This window comes from Xyrauchen texanus, chromosome 19, assembly GCF_025860055.1.
Source record: "Xyrauchen texanus isolate HMW12.3.18 chromosome 19, RBS_HiC_50CHRs, whole genome shotgun sequence".
Classification (NCBI taxonomy): Eukaryota; Metazoa; Chordata; class Actinopteri; order Cypriniformes; family Catostomidae; genus Xyrauchen; species Xyrauchen texanus.
This window is the reverse complement of record NC_068294.1, coordinates 28,530,969-28,553,256: the sequence shown is the minus strand read 5'-3', so window position 1 is coordinate 28,553,256 and position 22,288 is coordinate 28,530,969. Positions and strand designations below refer to the sequence as shown.

Below are 22,288 nucleotides of genomic sequence, written 5' to 3'. Positions count from 1 at the left end.
ATATCTACCAGATGGGGCTAATTGGTCTGGACAGGCTGCCCAATCCTTGACCGTTTGGTTGCAAGACTCCTGTAATGTCTTTGAAAGTTTAAACAGAGGAAAAAAAAGAATCATGCTGGAAAAGTGTGTGGTAGAGACAAGAGAGTGTAACGGAGAGAGTAGGTATTTCAGGTGGTGAAGTGAAGAGTTATCTATTACAATGTCTCAATGCACTCCACATAAACAGCGTCAGATAATATGAGCTGTCTAAAGAGATACATGACAAATGCATTGTGGGTGGTAGCGATTCTTATTCTTCACATCTATTATTCACTTATTAGCTTTTCACCGGAGTGACTTACTGTGAGTTCTACAGCAGCAGTGCTTTGCAGTCTTCTTGTAATGGAGTGTTTAGAGCACTTGAGAACTCTCAAGAGATTCAAATCAAACAGGAATGCAAGTATATTCAGCTGGTAAATGTCATATTTATGAGCTGAGGTTAAAGAGTCCAATCAGGCCCTCTTCATATTCTAGTACTGCTCAGTAACAAAGTCAGCCATTGAAAACTCTGATAATTGTTAACAACTGTAGCAGATCATACACATACAAAATCATGACAATTTCAATAATCAATGACTGTATAAAAATGTAACCGAGCATAATTGTAAGTGTGTAAAGCATAAAAGTTAAATTAATGTTTGAATAACAGACTGATTAATGAGCAGTGAGTTTTAATGTGCTTAAAGTAGGTGTTCACAGTAAGCTCACTTGTGCACATGTTGCCTTAAAGCTCACATGTACCCGAAAGCGGAAGTATGTAACTTTTTTGGTGTTAAAATGCTTTCTCCTATCCCAGCTGAACATACCGAGTTAGCCATAAGTAAGCCATCCATAGGTTAACTTTCTTCAAAACTGTAAACACTGTGTCTCTGTGGTGCTATGAAAAATGAAAATCCTCTGTTTGTTTTGAGTGACCTGTCTCAAGAGACAGGGGGTATTCAGTGGTGCAGAAATTACATACTTCAGCCTTAAAGTTCTTTTCCGAATAAACACAATCAAAGTACCATAATAGTAGTCCGTAGTGCTCTAACTTGTGCACTATATTCCAAGTCTTCAGAAGTCATACAATAAAAATTTCAGTCTGTTATTTACACAGAGCTATTCTTTGGCTCCTGTAAACTTAGAATAATGTGGTCAAGTTTTATGGACTACTTTTACTGTATCTTGTTGTCCTTTTTAAAGCTTGACAATCCCTGTAAACTTTATGCTTTTGTATGGATAATAGCAGGTTGGGCATTCTTCAAATTTCTTCTTATGTGTTCCAAAGGAAATCTTATGAGTTTGGAACAATGATGACAGAATTTCCACTTTTGTCTGAACTATACCTAAAATGTTCTTTCATTGGTGTAGCCCAATGTAGTCAAGTTGATTTAGGTATATTTAACATATGTCTTTGAATAAATAAAAAAAATATATGTTAATTTAGCTGTAACTATATTAACTTAGGTTAACTCTCATAACAGTTTACCTTGTGTGAGTAATAAACAACTACAAATAATTAATAACCCAAGCTGTCTCTTTAAATCTCTTCACCCATTTAATTTACAACTCCATGATGTTACCTGCGTCGTCCAAAGAGGGTCTCATCTGGGTCAAAGTTCACTGCTGGACGGCTGTGGGGTAGCTTTGAGGCAGATGTGTGTTCTGTCGACAATGCCACGGCTCGAGACACACGTGGGGGCGCGTACACACATATACCGCTCACCTGTGAAAATAAGAAAGATTTGAAGGCTAAATTTGATCTCTCCTGGACAGAGTTTTGGCAGATGTCCAGCTGAGAAAGCAATAGATGAGACAAACTATTTCTGCAAAACTTCCTCCCCATTCAGGTAATTGCCTGGCTGATGGTACCGTGTTTGCCTCGTTTGTTTGTTCGAGGTTTATGGCAATGGGATTTACATAACAAAACGAGGCATTGTTGGGTTTGACAGACACTCTGGCTGCACTCTTTCAATAATCATAAACCTTTGCAGATGTAGCGAGAGTAAACAAGGCTCTCGTTCCTCTTCTCATACAGCTAAATGCTATTGTTTTTATACAGGACAGCATAATAATAACAATGCCCCACTCCCGCACTAGTGTGTGTGATAATGGAGTCTTGCCATTCTTTCAGATGCAATAAAAATGCAAATACCTGTTAATGTTTTGCTTGTGGCTTAATGATTTGTCGCTAGATTAATTTCCCATGGGGGCTGGTCCAGGGCATAATTTTGCCATGTAATGCTTGTGGCGTATTGCGCCTGGTTGTTCATGAATGAATATGTGTGTCTAGGTAAACAGGCTTGGAAAGTCTGATGGGATTGGAGAAAGGAGATCAATAAAGCAATGACGTCTTCTTCATGCTGGTGGGGACGGCAGCGGGATCGGGCACTACGACTTGCTGAACATATCAAATGCATATCAACTTTTAACGTGTTCTGATACTCAGTGGGTGGCGTGATTTGATCCCCTCACAGTCATTCACAAAATCTGCACACGCACACACACACACACACACACACACACACACACACACACACGGGTAAACACTCAAACCAACAAACTGCTGTTGAGCTTAAAGACATGATTATCAGTGTAGATCAATAGAAGCTCTTTCTAACAAAAAGCCCTTGGGAGGATAAATAGATACTGTTTATGTGTGCGAGTATGTGTGTGTGTGTGTGTGTGTGTGTGTGAAAGAAAGAAAGAGATTTAGAGAAAGAGTGAAACAGAGAGAGAACGAGACAGAGATAAAAAGCTGTAAGATCAGAACATTCTAATGCAAGACACTAATGCAATCCTGATGCAACATATTCCAGCACGGCAACACTGTTTTTCTAGCTATCTCTCTCTCTCCATCACCTTTCAACTTTTGCTTATAAAATGTATAATATCTATAAAAGCTTATAATAGTGCAAACATGGCCACAATTTCCAATCTTGTGGGTTGTTCGGGACTGAACCACATCAGTCCACTGTGATCCAGAAACCTTCATAAGTGTCAAAAGTGGTGCAGTAGACTGCACCGTGTGTCTGCATTTAAGGTATTCATCTCCATTGTTTGATGAATTCTTGCTGCCATGATCAATAGAAAATGCACACAAACATTTATTTTAAATAAAATGTAATTTACCATCTACATTCTATGGTCAGTAATATTGAGAAAATTATTATTTCTTGCTATTATTAATAGCAAGAAAATAGTGCTGTGTTTTGTGAATAAGGCATAACTGTATAATGAGACTAAATTACAAAATAAAATTTGGCGTGATTGTGCCTCTCCGGGAACCAGCACCTTATCGTGGTGGAGAGGTTTGTGTGCCCTTATGATCCTGAGGGCTGTGTTGTCTGGAGCCATGTGCTCCTGGCAGGGTCTCCCAAGGCAAAGTGGTCTCAGGTGAGGGGCCAAACTAAGAATGGTTCACAAAGACTCTATGGCAAAAACGGAAGAAGGAGGAGTTAGCCTGCCCGGAGGAAGCCCGGGGCCCCTGTCTGGAGCCAGGCCCAGATGGAGGGCTCATCGGTGAGCGCCTGATGGCCGGGCTTGTCACGGAGCCCGGCCGGGCACAGCCCGAAAAAGCGACGTGAAACCCTCCTCTACATCCCTTGGGCCCACCACCCATTGGAGAAACCGCAAGAGTCGGGTGCGCTGCCATATGGGTGGCAGTGAAGGCCGTGGGCCTCGACGGACCAGACCCGGGCAGCAAAGGCTAGCTCTGGGGACGTGGAATGTCACCTCACTGGGGGGAAGGAGCCGGAACTGGTGAGGGAGGTGGAGCGTTACCAGTTGGATCTGGTGGGGCTTACATCAACGCACAGTTTTGGCTCTGGATCCGTACTCCTGGATAGGGGATGGACTCTATTCTTCTCTGGAGTTTCCCAGGGTGTGAGGCGACGGGCGGGTGTGGGGATACTCACGAGCCCCCGGCTGAGCGCCACTACGTTGGAGTTTACCCCGGTGGACGAGAGGGTCGCCTCCCTACGCCTACGGGTTGTGGGGGGGGAAACTCTGACTGTTGTCTGTGCATATGCACCGAACAGCAGTTCAGAGTATCCGGCCTTCTTGGAGACCCTGAATGGAGTCCTGAATAGGGCTCCAGTAGGGGACTCCATAGTGATGCTGGGTGACTTCAACGCACACGTGGGAAATGACAGGGACACCTGGAAAGGTGTGATTGGGAGAAACGGCCTCCCCGATCTGAACTCAAGTGGATGTTTGTTATTAGATTTCTGTGCTAGTCATGGATTATCTATAACAAACACCAAGTGTACATGGTACCAGAGCACCCTAGGCCGAAGGTCGATGATCAATTTTGTAATCGTGTCGTCGGATCTGAGGCCATATGTTTTGGACACTCGGGTGAAGAGAGGGGCAGAGCTGTCAACCGATCACCATCTGGTGGTGAGTTGGGTCAGGGGGTGGGGAAAGACTCTGGACAGACCTGGGAAGCCCAAGCGAGTAGTGCGGGTGAACTGGGAATGTTTGGAGAAGGTCCCTGTCCTTGAGATCTTCAACTCACACCTCCGGCGGAGCTTTTCAGGCATCCCTGTGGAGATTGGGGACATTGAACCGGAGTGGGCAATGTTCAAAGCTTCCATTGCCGAAGCCGCGGTGGAGAGCTGCGGCCTAAAGGTTTTAGGTGCCTCAAGGGGTGGTAACCCTTGAACACCGTGGTGGACACTGGTGGTCAGGGAAGCCGTCCGACTGAAGAAAGAGGCCTTCCGGGATGTTGTCCCGGAGGTCTCCGGAGGCAGTTGCAAGGTACCGACAGGCCCGAAGGGCTGCGGCCTCGGCCGTGAGGGAGGCAAAGCAGTGGGTGTGGGAAAAGTTCGGAGAAGCCATGGAGAAGGACTTTCGGTCCGCACCAAAGTGCTTCTGGAGAACCATCCGCCACCTTAGGAGGGGGAAACGGGGAACCATCCAAGCTGTATACAGCAAAGATGGGACGCTGTTGACCTCAACCGAGGAGGTTATTGGGCGGTGGAAGGAACACTTTGAAGAACTCCTAAATCCCAACACGCCCTCTTTGCTAGAGGCAGAGCTGGAGGCTGATGGGGGATCAGATTCTATTTCCCTGGGGGAGGTCACTGAGGTAGTCAAACAACTCCACAGTGGCAAAGCCCCGGGGATTGATGAGATCCGACCAGAAATGCTGAAAGCCTTGGATGTGGAGGGGGTGTCATGGATGACACGCCTCTTCAACATTGCGTGGAAATCTGGGACAGTGCCTAAGGAGTGGCAGAACGGGGTGGTGGTTCCCCTCTTCAAAAAGGGGGATCAGAGAGTGTGTGCCAACTACAGGGGTATCATACTTCTCAGCCTCCCTGGTAAAGTTTACTCCAAGGCGCTGGAGAGGAGGGTTCGGCTGATTGTCGAACCTCGGATTGAAGAGGTACAATGCGGTTTTCGTCCTGGCCGTGGAACGACGGACCAGATCTTTACTCTCGCAAGGATCCTGGAGGGGGCCTGGGAGTATGCCCATCCGGTCTACATGTGTTTTGTGGATCTGGAGAAGGCGTATGACCGGGTCCCCTGGGAGAGACTGTGGGAGGTGCTGTGGGAGTATGGGGTGGGGGGGTCCCTTCTTAGGGCGATCCAATCCCTGTACGTACAAAGCGAGAGCTGTGTCCGGGTCCTCGGCACAAAGTCAAGTTCATTCCATGTGGGGGTTGGTCTCCGCCAAGACTGCGCTTTGTCACCAATCCTGTTTGTGATATTCATGGACAGGATATCGAGGCGTAGTCGGGGTGGGGAAGGTGTGCGGTTCAGTGGGCTGGGGATCTCATCGCTGCTTTTTGCAGATGATGTTGTCTTCATGTCATCATCGGTCCGTGACCTTCAGCTCTCACTGGATCGCTTGGCAGTCGAGTGTGAAGCAGCTGGGATGAGGATTAGCACCTCTAAATCTGAGGCCATGGTTCTCAGCAGGAAACCGATGGAGTGCGTACTCCAGGTAGGGAAGGAGGTATTGCCCCAAGTGAAGGAGTTCAAGTACCTCGGGGTCTTGTTCACGAGTGAGGGGACAATGGAGCGGGAGGTTGGCCGGAGAATCAGGGCAGCGGGGGCGGTATTGCACTCGCTCTATCGCACTGTTGTCACGAAAAGAGAGCTGGGCCAAAAGGCAAAGCTCTCGATCTACCGGTCAATTTTGTTCCTACCCTCACCTATGGTCATGAAGGCTGGGTCATGACCGAAAGAACTAGGTCGCGAGTACAAGCGGCCGAAATGGGCTTCCTCAGAAGGGTGGCGGGCTTCTCCCTTAGAGATAGGGTGAGGAGCTCAGTCATCCGTGAGGAGCTCAGAGTAGAGCCGCTGCTCCTTTGCGTCGAAAGGAGTCAGTTGAGGTGGTTTGGGCATCTGGTAAGGATGCCCCCTGGCCGCCTCCCTAGGGAGGTGTTTCAGGCACGTCCAGCTGGGAGGAGGCCTCGGGGAAGACCCAGGATTAGGTGGCGAGATTACATCTCCAAACTGGCCTGGGTACGCCTCGGGGTACCCCAGTCAGAGCTGGTTAATGTGGCTCAGGATAGGGAAGTTTGGGGCCCCCTGCTGGAGCAGCTGCCCCGCGACCCGACTTCAGATAAGTGGTTGAAGATGGATGGATGGGTGATTGTGCTAAAAAGAATATTTGATTGAAATACGTTGCAGTGCTATTTTAGCACATTTGGTGCCTGGTTAAATTGTATCGAGGGTGGATAGGGAATAAGTTAAGTTGCTGCTGTTGGGAAGTCTTTATGTAAAAGTAGTGACGCTATTAACTTAAAGGTGCACTCAGTAACTTTTGTCTTTGTTATCTGGGCAATAACAATGTGATTTATGATGGTATCAGATGGTAATATCATGATACTTTGAAATACAACTACCATATTTACTGTATGTACAATTCTGTATTTACATGGTACTTTCTGTATTTACAATTACTACCATGGTAATTTGATATGATTACCATATTCATATACAGTACTACTGTATTTACATGGTGCTTCGAGTTAATTGTAAAAAAATACCATTGTATTTCGCTATATGATTCCCATATTCATATACCATTGTATTAACATGGTGCACCCGGGTAATGGTACATGTCTAAAAAACATGGTAATGCCATGGTACTTTTTACGTGTTCCCTTTACAAAAAGCTTCACTAGGATGCTGCGCTGAGAAAAGCACTTTGGGAACAATCCTACATTGTGACCAGCTGTGAATACATGTGTAAAACTTCAATGAACATTGACCAGAATTTATAGCCTCGGCTGGTGAGATCATTGGATGCACTTGTGGCCAGGCTATAAATAGACATGTTACCAGCGTGTCGTCAGATCCATTTTTTTCAGAGACCATCTGTGTGTGTGTCTCACAAGCCTGTCACAAACTTTCTTTCCTCTGCTAGGAGTTAGAATTTGGTTAGGCAGTGCGCAGTGAACCTTTTCTCCTTTCTCTGCTTTCTATAAATATATATATAAATAGAGAGAGAATGACTGAGAATCAGAGCAAACGATGCATGTTCCCTTGTTTACGCTCTATTGCCGAGAGGGACACGCATAAGTTTTGCTTCATTGAGCCACAGATCTTTCTCTCCGCACGGCCAAGCAAACAGCCTGTGCTATTTGCCGGTCTACATCTGCCTTGGTCAGCGTGGAGAGGCACCTTTGGCTCAGCCTTTCGGGCATCAGGGACAAGGATAAAGTTTTCCTCCTTGATGCCCCGTTTCGCCTACTGGCCTATTCGGAGATGCCATGAGCACGGTTATCGCCAGGTTCCAAGAGGCGAAAAGCCACGAGGAGGCCTTCAGGCAGTTCCTCCCTCACTGCACTCAGGGGGCGGGTCCGTCGGCCACCCAGACCCGCCTCAGTCCTGTTAGAAGGGAGGCTCAAAAGCAAAGCGTGTCGAGTCGTGCTTCCCCTCACGGTGACTGGGGACAGTCTCGTCGCCCTCAACAGCCGCCCAAGCAGGACCTCATTGTCGTGATTTCTAAAAGAAAGAAGCCCTGACGTTCTTGTACCCAGCCTTGTGGGGATAGTTCCCCTCGGGACGGGGCACGTGTACCATCCACTTCGGCCCTCCCGATACCCTCACAAAACCTCTTCACTCCCGCCGCCTTTGGTGCATCGGGTGATAGAGGCTTCCAACAAAGAGTTGGGTGTACCGTTGCTTCCTGCCTTAATCCAGGATGCAGAACACGCAACACCCCCTCAACAGGAAGTCTTAAATTAATACCCATCTCAGAGTACCTGGCAGCGTGGAAACTTCTGCCAGATATTTTTATGTGGGTCCTAAGAACAGTAGAGAAGGACTACAGAATTCAATTCGCTCGCCTCCCTCCATGTTTCAATGGCGTGGTCCCCACAACCGTAAACCGGAGCAGGCATTTCTACTGTCAAAAGAACTGCAAAATCTCTCGGTCAAAGGGGCCATAGAACACGTTCCCCTTCCAGAGAAAGAGTCAGGTTATTACAGCGAATACTTCCTGGTTCCAAAAAAGGGTGGGGGGTTGCGTCCGACCTTAGATCTTCAAGGCTTGAACTGCCCAGTCAGGGTGTTCAAGTCCAAGATGCTAACTATCAAGACGATCGTGTCACAAGTCCAAAATCACGTTTGGCTGGTCACCATCGATCTCATGGATGCATATCTTCATATAGAAATTCCGCCACAGCACAGGAAGTTCCTGAGGTTCGCTTTCGGGGGCGAAGCCTTCCAGTATCGGGTTCTTCCATTCGGCCTAGCCCTATTAACCCGCACATTCATGAAATGCAGGGATGCAACACTGGCTCCTTTGCGACTCCAGTGCATCCGCATTCTGAATTACATAGACGACTGGCTGATCCTAGCGCAGTTCCAAGAACTGACAGTTCAGCACAGGGATCTCGTCTTAACTCATCTGGTTTCTCCGGGTCTGAGACTTAACGTCAGAGAGCGTTCTCTCTCCCACCGGGGAATCACTTATCTGGGGGTTATGTGGAATTCGATCACGATGCAGGCACAATTGTCTCCCGCACTAATCATTTCCATTCAGAACACCCTGAGCAAGGTCAGGCTAGGTCAAGTTTGCACTACTCGTCAGTATCAACGAATACTAGGTCTCAAGGCATCTGCGTCCGCAGTGATCCATTCGGGGACCCCTTCTGCACATGAGACATTACACTACGTAACCGTTTTTGTGTATGATAATAAGTGATTTGATACTCTTTTGGTTGGAAAATGTATTTACCTTCAGAATTCGTTTACAAGCTGCACACGTGTTGAACTTTATAAAGACCTTCTTCATCACGGGCAAACGAGAGGGTGCATTTGCAGGTTTTGTTTTCATTGATTGTAGATCCTCTGTAACCAGCTTTATCTTTATTTTCAGTATTTTTTAATATTCTATGAACGTGTTGGCAAGTGGGAATATGCACAAATGATTCAGCAGCATGCGAGCAAGCTTTTTGAGTCATTCAGAATGAGTCTCGAACCGATTCAGACCACTTTCCTATCACATGTGACCAATTAATTGTAAAGAACTGACTAAAATGAGTGATTCATTTGTGCGAAGCTACCACCACTACTCGCCATTTGTAGCAGAAGAAAGTACCTAAGAGAGCTTGGCGAGGGGCCTCGCATCGACCAGTACTTTTTAAGAGGCAGGCCGCATCAGTCGAATGAAGCCCAGCAGCAGGATATACACCACAGTCCACAGTATCATCACCCCAAAAGCAAGCAATGATCTACAAAGCATAGACTTGGTAATAACTATGTGCACAGGGCCCAGCCAGCCAAGATCAGTAGCAAAACAGAAGATTGAGAGTCAAAAGCCACAAATATTGTGGCCTAAATCCTGCATGAGTAATGAGTGGGAGACGAAAAACACAGACCTTGTCCAGCTGCTAGAAGGACTGAAAGGACCTGTGGAAAAGAATTGGAGAAGATGGGGGACGTCATATACAACTATGGCACAGAGAGATTTGGAGTGAGGGACAAGGAAAAAAGGAATGATCCACCAAGCCAGGTAAGTCAAGAAGGCAGCAGGAAATTGAGAGATTAGTGAAGGAAAGACAACAACTAAGGAAGCAGTGGAGGGAAGCGACGGAGGAAAAGGAGGGAATCAATGTACTGTAGACTGGAATAAAACAGAGACACTCACAACTCACAACTTTGCGATGGGCAGAAAGTCTGAGAAAGCAACACAAGAAGAAAAAGCAGACAAGAACTAACTTCTATAAGGACCCTTATAAGTTTGTCAAACATGTTTTTGCCAAGGAAAAGAGCGGGACTCCTAGAGTGCTTATAAGACAACTCTAGGATGACCTGAGGAAAACATACTCCGACAACCTGAGGAGTGAACCAATCATCATCCCATCCCATGATTTGCCTCCAATCCAACCACTGGTACATCAGATCGATACAAAGCCCACACCAGGTGGGTAGGAGGGGAACGCCTGAAAAGTGGTCTATGTCTGCCTCCAGTTAGGTCTTATATGGACAATATGACCACAATAATGACAAAGGCTTGCACCAAGCATCTCTTGGACAAACTCCATACTAACATCAAATGGGCACGAATGGAAATCAAGCCAAGTAAATCTCGCAGTATTTCCATAGTTAAGGGTAAGCTCACACATGACAGGTTCTGCATCGATGAAGAACCAATTCCTTCAGTTCTGGAAAAGCCAATTAAAAGCCTCAGACGATGGTATGATGCAAACCTAAAAGACACACAGCAGGTACAAAAAATAAGGGGGGATTTATTCACTGACCTTAAGCATATCAACAACACTTCTCTCCCAGGGAAGCTGATACGTTAAACGAATTTAATCTTTCACATGTAAGCAAGCTGGAGCATCTGATCATCTCAAACGCAAGGAAATGGCTTGGATTACCAAAATGTCTCAACAGCATAGGAATGTATGGAAATGGAGTCCTTTCTCTCCCAAATTCTAGCATTACGGAGGAATACAAATGTGCCAAAGTAAGGTTAGACATGAGTCCCAGGTTACGGTTGTGAGGCCATTCCAAACCTAGTAACAGGGATGAAATGGAATCCAGAAAAAGCAGTCCAAGCTGGACTTGAGGAGAAATGAACAACCAATGCAATGCCTCTGAATACCCAGTCAACTCTCCCATGTCTAACATCTTTCCTCCATGAGGGAAAGAAAACAAAAGCAAACATCTTGCGTCCTAAGGCAGCACCACTGGACAGCCAGGGACTGGAAGATTCTCATTGACCTAGGCCAGATACTCACCTTTCCCCTGGAAATCGCCAGGACAAGCCTGAGACCTGACCTACTTCTCGTCGAGTTAACCATCCCTTAAGAGGATACTGTGGACGAGGCACATGAGCGTAAGAGGCTGAGATGCCAACCCAGAAGCAGAGAATTGTGGCTGGAATGTCAAGGTGCTCCTAGTTGAGGTGGGATGCTGGGGATTCATGACCAACTCCACAACAAAGCTTCTGAGGGAATTAGTAATTAGAAGGAAGGCCAGCAGGAGGATAATAAATGCACTTGCAGAGGCCACCGAACAAAGCAGTCACTCACATCTGTACATCAAATACTCTCATAAATTCATATTAACACACAGCCCAGTGGATGCTAACCTAACTATCAATGGCAAAACTTCATGTACACAATCTAGTCTAATCCCAGACTCCCACACACACATTCTTCCCTCTGGTGTGTGCTCATGGGAAATCATTAGTGGCAAGTCTGAAGCATGGCTCTTTCCTGTTGTAATATACTCTGTGTTGTGGGTCTTATGTCCGGCCTTGATTAATGTGATTGGGTGTGTTAGTGTTTGCGTGTTAAGTGTGTGTGTGTGTGTGTGTATCTGGTGGCCTCTCAGGAGCTGTGGTACTAGAGTATAGTGTGGCTTTGTGAGAATGAGAGTGTCTCATTAGAGGGGTATTAATATCAGGCATGCAGCAGAAGATGTGCTGGCTAACAGTTACACAAAGATAAGCCTCTCACAGAGAGGCGCTTTAAATATCCAATGCATTTTCTCTGTAACTCACACACCCCTGAAATGAGTGTTAGGTGCACATACCAAGACACAACCACATACATACACATAAAACACTCTCACATGTACTGCACAGCATCAATGGACCTTTATTAATACAGACAATGCCTACTCAGCTGAAACAATGGCTTATCAGCAGAGCTGAAAGAACAAAAGGAAACATACAATATGGAAGGGTTAAATGACAAAATATTTACTAAAGCAATAAGCCAATAAGAGGTTGTGCATCACAGTGATTTTACCATGTGTTGTTAGACATAAAGCATAATAATTGCTTATTGCTTTGCTTGGTTGTTGTTGGTGGTTGCTAAGGTGTTCTGAGTGGTTTTTAATGCATTGCTTTGCAGTTGCTGATTTGAGATGTAATTTATGTCGGTAGCATAAATGGTGTAGGATGAATTATGAGAAGTAGTAATTGTTACACTTGTCTAATATATAATGTCAAATATAAATTACATAAAATATATAAATATTATAATGACAGCTGGACATGACGCAGCGGTCAAAATGTTTACATTGAAAAACAATGGGACAAGAATGCAAAAGGACACAAAAAAACATTTGGTGTGAATAGCCCTTCATGTAGTGTAGTTTATTAGCCTAACTGGTGAAATTCGATTTGTAGACTTGGCACATTTAAATGCTGTAGAATTTAACTGATGTGCATTAATAGATGTGTATTAGGGATGACACCCATCCTGGATTTTCCAAGATCATCCCAGTTTTTGGTCATCTGTCCTGAAAAAAATTAATTCCATTCCAGGATGCAAAATGTCCCAGAATTTCAATATTTTCCAGACGTGTTCACCAATGTTTCCTGTAAGATGTGCGCGCCTGCGTGACAATCAATGGTGTCATGTCCAAAAATGGGAAGGCCTCCTTTCATTGTAAGATCTCTCTGGTTCAAAACCAATATTTTAAAGATTTACATATTTCAATTTCAGAACAAATTTCCGTCAAATTGAATTGTGATATTTAACAAAAAGAAACTGGTAAAACTTAAAATAGCTACGTTTTTTTTTAATTAATTTAGTTAAAGATAGAAAAATTCAATTTGATGAAGATTTTACTGGAAAGCGTAAATCTTGAAATACATACTGTAATTCTTGAAAATATTTTTTGAGTAAACGTTTATGTAGCCTACATTTACTGTATTTGATTTCCTTTAGCTCAAATATATTAATGTTTATTTAAACTTTAAACATAATTTTATACTTTATACATACGTTGTACATTTTATTTTAAAACATTTAAATGTTCAGTGTGAATCATAAACTCAAGAAAACTGCTTAGGGCTAGAATAAGTAAATAATATGTTAAACTTGTACACACAAACACACACACACACACAATTACAATATATTTTTTTGGACACATTTTAATTTCATAATAAAATTACATCAAATTCAATTGAGTGATCTATAACAAAATAAAATATAACAACTTAATATTTAAAGTTTGAATTACTACACAATTCATTTTGGTTAAATTTTGTCATGAAATTGAAATGTGTATCATAAAAATAGGCTAAAATGTTTGTTTAAGTGTATTGATGTTATAGTACAGTATACATACTGTAATTTCCATATCAATCAAGGAGTAACAAACAATCAAAATTAATGTTTAATTTTTTTGTATGATGGCCAGTAATACGTTTTTCAGTCATTGATCAGGTGTTTAGGAATTTTACAGGGCCAGAGTGGCAACCCTAGTGTGTATATCTGCAATTTAAAAAAGCTATTAACTATTGCGACTATTTGTTTTATTATATTAATTTCACAATTAACATTAGTTAATCAGTAAAAACAATAATCCTTTTATGCTGACCTTGATTTTATGGAATGGATCCAGATTCTAAGAGATTCAAACACAGAATTTGCTAATAAGGCTGAATATAGTTAATTTCATCAGTAAACTGCATTTAGTATTTAGACTAATTGCTACATTTACACATATTTTCCTAAATGTTTTGATGACTAGTTTATTAAACGCCAGATCTTTTGGGAGCTGCAACAAAATATCACTCACAACCAGAGATGTAAAAAGATTTCCCTAAACTTTTTCGTCTGAGAGTTTCAGGGTGCTTTGAATGTGTATGTGTGAGTTGCGTATTGTGAAACAGCACAGACCTCTCCTGTTCTTGTCATAAGTGGCAGGTGAGCTGTAACTACAGCAGAAGTGTACATCCGCCTCCTCATTTACAGCAGAGAGGTTAGAGGAGGAGGAGTGACGATCCCAGCTTCCGGAAAGTTGAATTGTACTCACATCACTTTCCTGCACCCTTAAATTAAAGTATGCTTTTCAATCTCTTTCTCTTTCTCTTCCTCTCCCAGTCTCTCTCTTTCTTGTCGCCATTTCTCCCTCACTTCTGCTCAGTAACTGGTAAAAATAGTGCTTCATAAATCATGCATTCTATTCCAGAGCAAAGGGGGGTGTACAAAGAGAAAGAGAAAAAGCACACTCAATGAGATATTTGATGAGTGAGGTGTCACACTGGAGATAGAGCATGGCCATGGGGCTCTTCACGCCATCACACTGAGATGTACTAGCATGGGTTTACAACATAATTATATAGATTCAGGTACCAAAAGATTAATTCTATAAACTTCAAAAAGTGTGCTAAAGCCAACAGGATGAAGGATGGTTAAAAACCTTTCATACAGACACCTTTGGCTTAGCAGAGGTATTTTGGCATATACAATGGTACCATTTGTAAAAATTCTTCTTTTGCATTTTTCTCATTACAAATTATATTATCGGTAGCACAAATTGAGTGAAACCTGAATCTCCAAAATTATATGAATTTCAGAATTTCTTAGTATTTGGTATGTTCCCCTTTTGCTTAAATGACAGCATGCACTCTAGCTAGCATGGATTCCACAAGTTTGTGCAAATCATGATGATCATATTATCCAGCATGATTTGAAAATGATCCAAAGAGAATTTATTGTGATTCAAAACCTGACCTTATGGAAAAAGATGCAACGGAAGTGAATAATGATTGAGGCTCTCATTCTGACTGACATCTACTTTTGTATTTAACTGAAGAAAGTAAGTCAGACGTGTTTGGAAAGACATGAGGGTGAGTAAATGATGACATCATTTTCAATTTGGGCTGAACCATCCCTTTAACATGGCCAATGTCACACATTCACTTATTTGATTAGTGATCTATGATTAGTGCAAAATCCTAAATATTCGTTTGACTGTATGTCACATTGTTTCTTCATTTTATTTTGTATTCTTTAATTCAAATCCCAAAACTGTTTATTTCCAGGTTTAAATTGAATCCCATATTTTTATTGTGGATTCACAACCCCACTGCATAAAATGTCAATCTTCCATTAATTAATTCTACAGGTTACACCTAGAGGAAAATAATCACTGTCAGTAAGCTCTACTCAGCCATGTAGACTGCACTTTACAACTCAAAACACATAAACACTCTCTCCGGTCTAATTGGCCGCTCTCCCCATGACATGTCCTTTGAATCTGGGTCGACAGCTGTTGATCACTGAGAAGTGAGGGTAAAAGAGAGAAAGAATGAGAGCACAAATCGGATGAAATTAATTTCCTCCAGCACAGCTCCCATGAAAAGAAAGACACACATACAGATTAAAACGCACTGGAAAGAAGAATGCCACGGATGTCATGAAGTCTTGGATCGATTTTCAACAAAAGCCGAGCTGTACTGCAGTTCAACCAAACCAAGGACTCAAGTGCAGCTTTACCTTTCAAAGAGAAATTGTATATGGAAAGGTCACAAACCTACATACAAGCGCTCTAACCACAAACTCAAGGCGCTCTCACAATCTCAGTCATACACACTCATTATTAAGGAATATATGTAGTACAGTGTCTATGGTGTTTACTCATTGCCGAAAGACACATTATCATATAAATTATATATGCTTACAGTAAGTATTGGTAATTTCTGGTAATGATTCAATGTAATGAACAATTTGAATCTATACTCCATCTACCTACTACTGTAGAATCCATCTAAAACTATTAAAATATAATGTATAATTTGAATAATTATTAGCAGTTTTTAAGAGAATGTGGAATATTTGTACTTTGAATCAAACCACATTCATTTCAAATGAACAAATTCATATAAATATATGATTCAAATGGTGAAACATCCAGTTATAGCAACTAAAATATACACTTTCCCTTGTACATTTACTGAGATAATGAGGGGGCTCTGCCCAGATTTGTGACAGCCTTGATTTGAACCTATAATCTTTTTTTTTTGCTCACTGTTATCACCTACTCATATAGAGTATATTTAACATTATATATGCAGTAGAGATTTGGACATTTAGATGTGGAAATATAGCAAAACATAATACTGTAGCAGTAGAGAGATGCATTCAGTGTAAGAAAGGTATTAACTGCCTGCTTCAGTGTGTAGTGTGAAGGAGGTTATTTTCAAAAGCCATCAGTGCATCACACTATAATACTTTAAAGTGAAGTTATGTTCGGCAAAAGTATATATACTGTATATTCGTAATAGTTCCTCTAGGACCCTGCTGTTAAAATTTCACAGGAGCTCCATCAAGCAACTCGATTACCCCGTGAGGAATAAATAACATGTTCATATTCCACTTATCAAAGCCTGCTCTTATCTCCACAAATACTACAAACCAAACATAACCACAGTTGTAAACACACACACACACACCCACGCTGTACTCTTGAATCTAAACTGGAGTATTTTACACATAGCAGTGGAGAGGACAAGTGGTTATAGAGCTTTGATGAATAATGCGCTATGTGAGTGCATTTGAGTGTGTGTGTTTTGTGCTGGGTGTGAAAGTGAAAAGTTCAATACAGTCCCATCATGCAAAGCAGAACAAGCTCCGCCATTGCTTGTGTTTAATATTTCATGAGCACTTGGCCTCCTGATCTTGCTAACACATGCAATCATGTTATTGCTGTTCAAACTCCTCCTGCCTAGTGTAAAGGGTCTTCGGTGAGAAAGTGAGAGAGGTTTGTCGGGGAGTTCCTGGAGAGCGATGAAATAAGTGCTTGGGTGAAAATGTTGTAGAGTGTGCTTTCAAGCAGTAGTCAGAGAGAGAGAGAGAACTAAAATGTACTGTATATTAAAAGGAAATGAAATGAGAACTGGGTGGGAGAATTATACAATATGTTTCTGTCAATCTTGATAACTTTTTAAACAGAATTTTCAGAGAGCAAGAACTTGAGGTCCATCTCACACAACTCAAATTGTCTTTTAGCACCCCTAGCACGGTTAGATCTTAAAGGTGCACTCAGTGATTTTTTCGCTAATTACTGAACTTTTAAACTTTTCTTACAGAAAAAAGCATTTTATTCTAAATATGGTGATGGATGCACATTAATGAGAATCACCATGCTGAGATCATATGACCAGTTGTATATTACGAATAATACAATTTTGATAATCCCCTGTAACTGGAGGCTTTCGCTCACAGAAAACGTTAATAATGACTTATTGAGAATAGAGCATTTTTTAAATGAAATCTGTAACGGAGAACTTCTGTTTTTGCATGATACTGCATCTACAGCACTAGGTTGGCACCTACTGACTGCACAAGTATAAATAAACCACCAAAATGAATTTTCTTTATGATATACTGATATATTGTGATAAGTAAATCTGCCATAAAGTGAGAGATAATGACAAAAAGTTTCAGAAAACGCTTGAGCATCTACTGCAGCTTAGGTAAAAACACTCAAAAAAAAAAAAAATACAAATAAATAAATAAATATGTGTATATATATATATATATATATATATATATATATATATATATATATATATATATATATATTTTTTTTTTTTTTTTTTTTTTTAATGTCTTGAGCAGGAAGATGTTGAATGGATCAGTTTTTCAATTAATAGATTTGATATTTTGCTTTCTAAATTGCTTTATGCATAATCACGTGACAAAACGTGCCAGAGACAAATAAAACACGTTTAATATCTGAAAACAAGTCTAAATATTGCTTATTAGGAGAATATATCTTCTTTTAAGGAAGTTTAGATATTTTTACTGGAAAACAAGAGAAAAGTACTCTTTAAGAATATAATTTTTACTGTCCACTAGCAAAAATTCAATAACTTGTAATGTAATACTTCTGGTACTGGAAATATTTTTTGATAATAGTGTTGGAAAATGTCTTATATGCTATGTACAATTACATAACATATATCATTTATATACACTTTTAAAATCTTTTTGTTTTGTCTTCCTTTGGGCTTTACCAGAAAACATGAAAATTCTGTCATTATTTACTCATAAGACTTTTTTTATGTGGAACACAAAAGGAACATATTAATAAATATTCCAGTCTATCTTTAATTGATAGGTATTCACTTTAAAGCTTAAAACAGGACCCAAATTAATCCATGTAAAGTAGTAGATGTGACTCATTTCACGTGTCATATTCTAAGGCTACAGAAGAAACACAAATATGAAACAAACCCAGATTTAAGTAATTTTTCAGGGAAAATATTGTTGTCCATTGCTCATGAGTGCATGAGAGAAGCTTGTTCACAGTGTTTAGGTTAAAAACTTTGTAAGTTCTCGCATACATTATGACAGAAGTAAATTATGACAGAATTCCCATTTTTGGGTGAAAACTTATTTTGGCCATCACCTTGTTTTTAAGAGAGCATGTGTTACTTACCTGTGCGCTGAGTTTGCTTTTGGCTGCTACAGCTTGTTTCAGAGCTTGTCTAATAATGACGTGTAGTCTGAGCACCACGGCCTCGATGTCCTGCTCACCCCTCATGGCAGCAGCAAGTGACCCCAGTTCCTCCACATACGCCCTCCAATGAGGCTGCACTTCCGCCGCTCCCCCCAGACAGGCCCCCATTGTGCTGACACAGAGCGGGTGACATGGTCGGGCCTCCAGCAGCCCTTGACAGTGTGGGCAGTACCACAGCTTCAGCAGTGAGCGTCCACAGTCCCTGCCTGCCCGCAGATGCTGGGTCGTGTTCACCACTTCGATGCCCAGGTTTAGCGCTTGCAGGAAAACCCGAGTGGCCAGGAGTGAGCGAGAAAGCCGGGTCATCATCATCTTGGGAAAAGACCCAAATGCAGACATTCCACGCCATGCCCCTCGAAGGCATTCCTCTGAGATGCCCGCAACTGCCCCATTGCCAAGGAGACGGCGGTAGGTGAGGGGAAAGAGGCGAGAGAAGAAGGTGGAGACCATGTCATTTACATTGCCATCCGAGCCCAGGATGTAAAGAGACATGTCCAGGAATAACTGTGTGATGGCTCCGCTGGCCCCGGCACCCAAACCAGGAAACTCCTCTCTTATCATCATCAGAGTTGAATTACGACCCAGACGAAGCACCATGTCAAAGGCCTCTGAAAAAGACAGAGATTAATGGAAAGATGCATTTTAGATGACAAGACAGGGTGGGACATTTTCTTTTTTGACCAATTTTACCATCAGCTCAGATGCTATACCATCCATTTCAAATAAAGGACTTTATTGATCAAATAAATCAAATCTGCAAAGCATTAAATCCTGACAGCTGTAATCTCAGAGGAATTTCCAATTTGACTGCTCTATAATACTCCGCAGTCACATGTGTGGACGTTGTATTTTGGCTTTGCTGTACACAGTGCATAATTTAATTTAAACTTACTGAAAACCGGTGACAATCCTCTAGACCAGGGGTGTCAAACAAGTGGCCCGCTAAAGAGTATTTTCGGGCGCGTGGGATGATTTGTGGAAAAAATAAATAAGTAATATTTGAAAACATTCACATTGATTTAGCCTGTAACTTGGGTGTATTCATTATTTTATTATCAACAGCAGAACAGATAAACATTTAAATTTGTGGTGTTGCATGTAGCTATGTTATAGCTTGCATTAACAGTGGAATTTCTCTTAATTACACAAGACATTCAACAGTGTCATGCATATCAGCGAGCGCCACACATGTCTGAGGGTGACACAGGTGCAATGGCCAAACATTCCCACAGTGAAGTTTCTCTCTCAGAAATAATGACAACATGGAAAGGTCCAAGGATTAAAATTATATGTAATAACTGTAACACCAACCAGCCAAATGTGGATATTTTGTGTGCAGTGGTGGGTTATTTCTGTGGTGGGTGACTTAAAAAAATCTTGGAATGACATGTGACAACAAATGCTGTCAGAAACAAAGTTTTTTGAAGAACAGATGAAAGAATAAAGCTGCAGATTTGCTTCTTATAGAACACGTGCATAAAGAGTGCTCACTGTTTCTGCTGTTTCAGTCATCTGCAAATAATTTGCAACTCCAAGAACAGTGTCGTCCATGTTCTCAGTCATGTTGAAATGTTTTGTGTACAAAGTTCTTGAAACTTATCTCAGTTATTACCCTTGTTGTTTATAAATGACAAAATTCTATTAAAGATAATTAATCAAAGTAAAGTTATTTAAAAAAATTTAAAGTATATATATAGTTTATATATATATAAACTCAGCAATGTCCCTTTTTCAGGACACTGTGTTTTAAAGATTTTCTGGAAAAATCCAAATAACTTTACAGATCTTTATTGTCAAGGGTTTAAAACATTTTTTTCCATGCTTGTTCAATGAACCATAAATAATTAATGAGCATGCACATGTGGAATGGTCGTGAAAACACTAACAGCTTATAGACGGTAGGCAATTAACCTTTCATAGTTCTCAGGTCACAGGTTGCAGTTATAAAAGCTTAAGACACTAAAGATTCCTTTCTACTGACTCTGAAAAACACACAAAAAAAAGATGGCTAGGGTCCCTGCTCATCTGCGTGAACGTGCCTTAGGCATGCTGCATGGAGGCATGATGACTGCAGATGTGGCTCTGGCAATAAATTGCAATGTCTGTACTGTGAGACAGTGCTACAGGGAGACAGGAAGGACAGCTGATCGTACTCACAGTGGCAGACCACGCGTAACAACACCTGCACAGTATCGGTACATCCGAATATCACAACTGCGGGACAGGTTCAGAATGACAACAACTACAGCCCGCATTACACCAGGAACGCACAAGCCCTCCATCAGTGATCAGACTGTCCGCAATAGTCTGAGAGAGGCTGGACTGAGGGCTTGTAGGCATGTTGTATGGCAGGTCATTACCAGACATCACTGGCTATAGTGTCACCTATGGGCACAAACCCACCTTCACTGGACCAGACAGGACTGGTAAAAAGTGGTCTTCACTGACGAGTCGCGGTTTTGTCTCAATAGGGGTGATGGTCAGACTCACGTTTATCATTGAAGTACTAAGCTTTACAACGAGGACTGTACTCTGAAGCAGGATCGATTTGGAGGTGGAGGGTCCGTCATAGCTTTTTAAATTGCATTTAGTGTCTGTGTATAAAAAGTCAATGAGTTTGTTAGCTCTCACGTGGATGCACTGAGCAGGCTAGATACTGAGCCATGGGGAGCAGAAAAGAACTGTCAAAAGACCTGTGTAAAAAGTTAATGGAACTTCATAAAGTTGGAAAAGGATATAAAAAGATATCCAAAGCCTTGAAAATGCAGTCAGTACTGTTCAATCACTTATTAAGAAGTGGAAAATTTGGGGATCTCTTGATACCAAGCCAAGGACAGGTAGACCAAGAAAGATTTCAGCCACAACTGCCAGAAGAATTGTTTGAGATACAAAGAAAAACCAGAGGTAACCTCAGGAGAAATACAGGCTGCTCTGGAAAAAGATGGTGTGGTTGTTTCAAGGAGCACAACACGACAATACTTAAACAAAAATTTGCTGCAAGGTTGAGTTGCCAGAAATAAGCCTTTACTGCGCCAATGCCACAAATAAGCTTGGTTACAACACCTTGACATGCCTCACAACTTCTGGCACACTGTGATTTGGAGTGACGAGACCTAAATAAGAGCTTTATGGTCACAACCATAAGCGCTATGTTTGGAGAGGGGTCAACAAAGCCTATAGTGAAAAGAATACCAACCCCACTGTGAAGCATGGTGGTGGCTCACTGATGTTTTGGGGGTGTGTGAGCTCTAAAGGCATGGGGAATCTTTTGAAAATTGATGGCAACATGAATGAGGCATGTTATCAGAAAACACTGGCAGACAATTTGCATTCTTCTACACGAAAACTGCACTTTGGACACTCTTGGACTTTCCAGCATGACAATGACCCTAAGCACAAGGCCAAGTTGACCCTCCAGTGGTTACAGCAGAAAAAGGTGAAGGTGGCCATCACAGTCTACTGAACTTAATATCATCGAGCCACTCTGGGGAGATCTCAAAAGTGTGGTTCATGCAAGATGACC

At 41.9% G+C, this 22,288-nt stretch overlaps 1 protein-coding gene across 1 annotated transcript in view; it reads right to left on the bottom strand.

Moving 5' to 3' along the window:
- The window catches only part of LOC127659402 (glypican-3), a 233,808-nt gene that overhangs the window by 79,804 nt on the left and 131,716 nt on the right, over positions 1–22,288 (bottom strand). Inside the window, exons 3-4 of the mRNA XM_052149203.1 lie at positions 18,685–19,373; positions 1,602–1,744 (exon numbers count right to left, since the gene is read on the bottom strand). Coding sequence (XP_052005163.1) covers positions 1,602–1,744; positions 18,685–19,373 — 832 coding nt within the window. The remainder of the gene's footprint in view (positions 1–1,601; positions 1,745–18,684; positions 19,374–22,288) is intronic.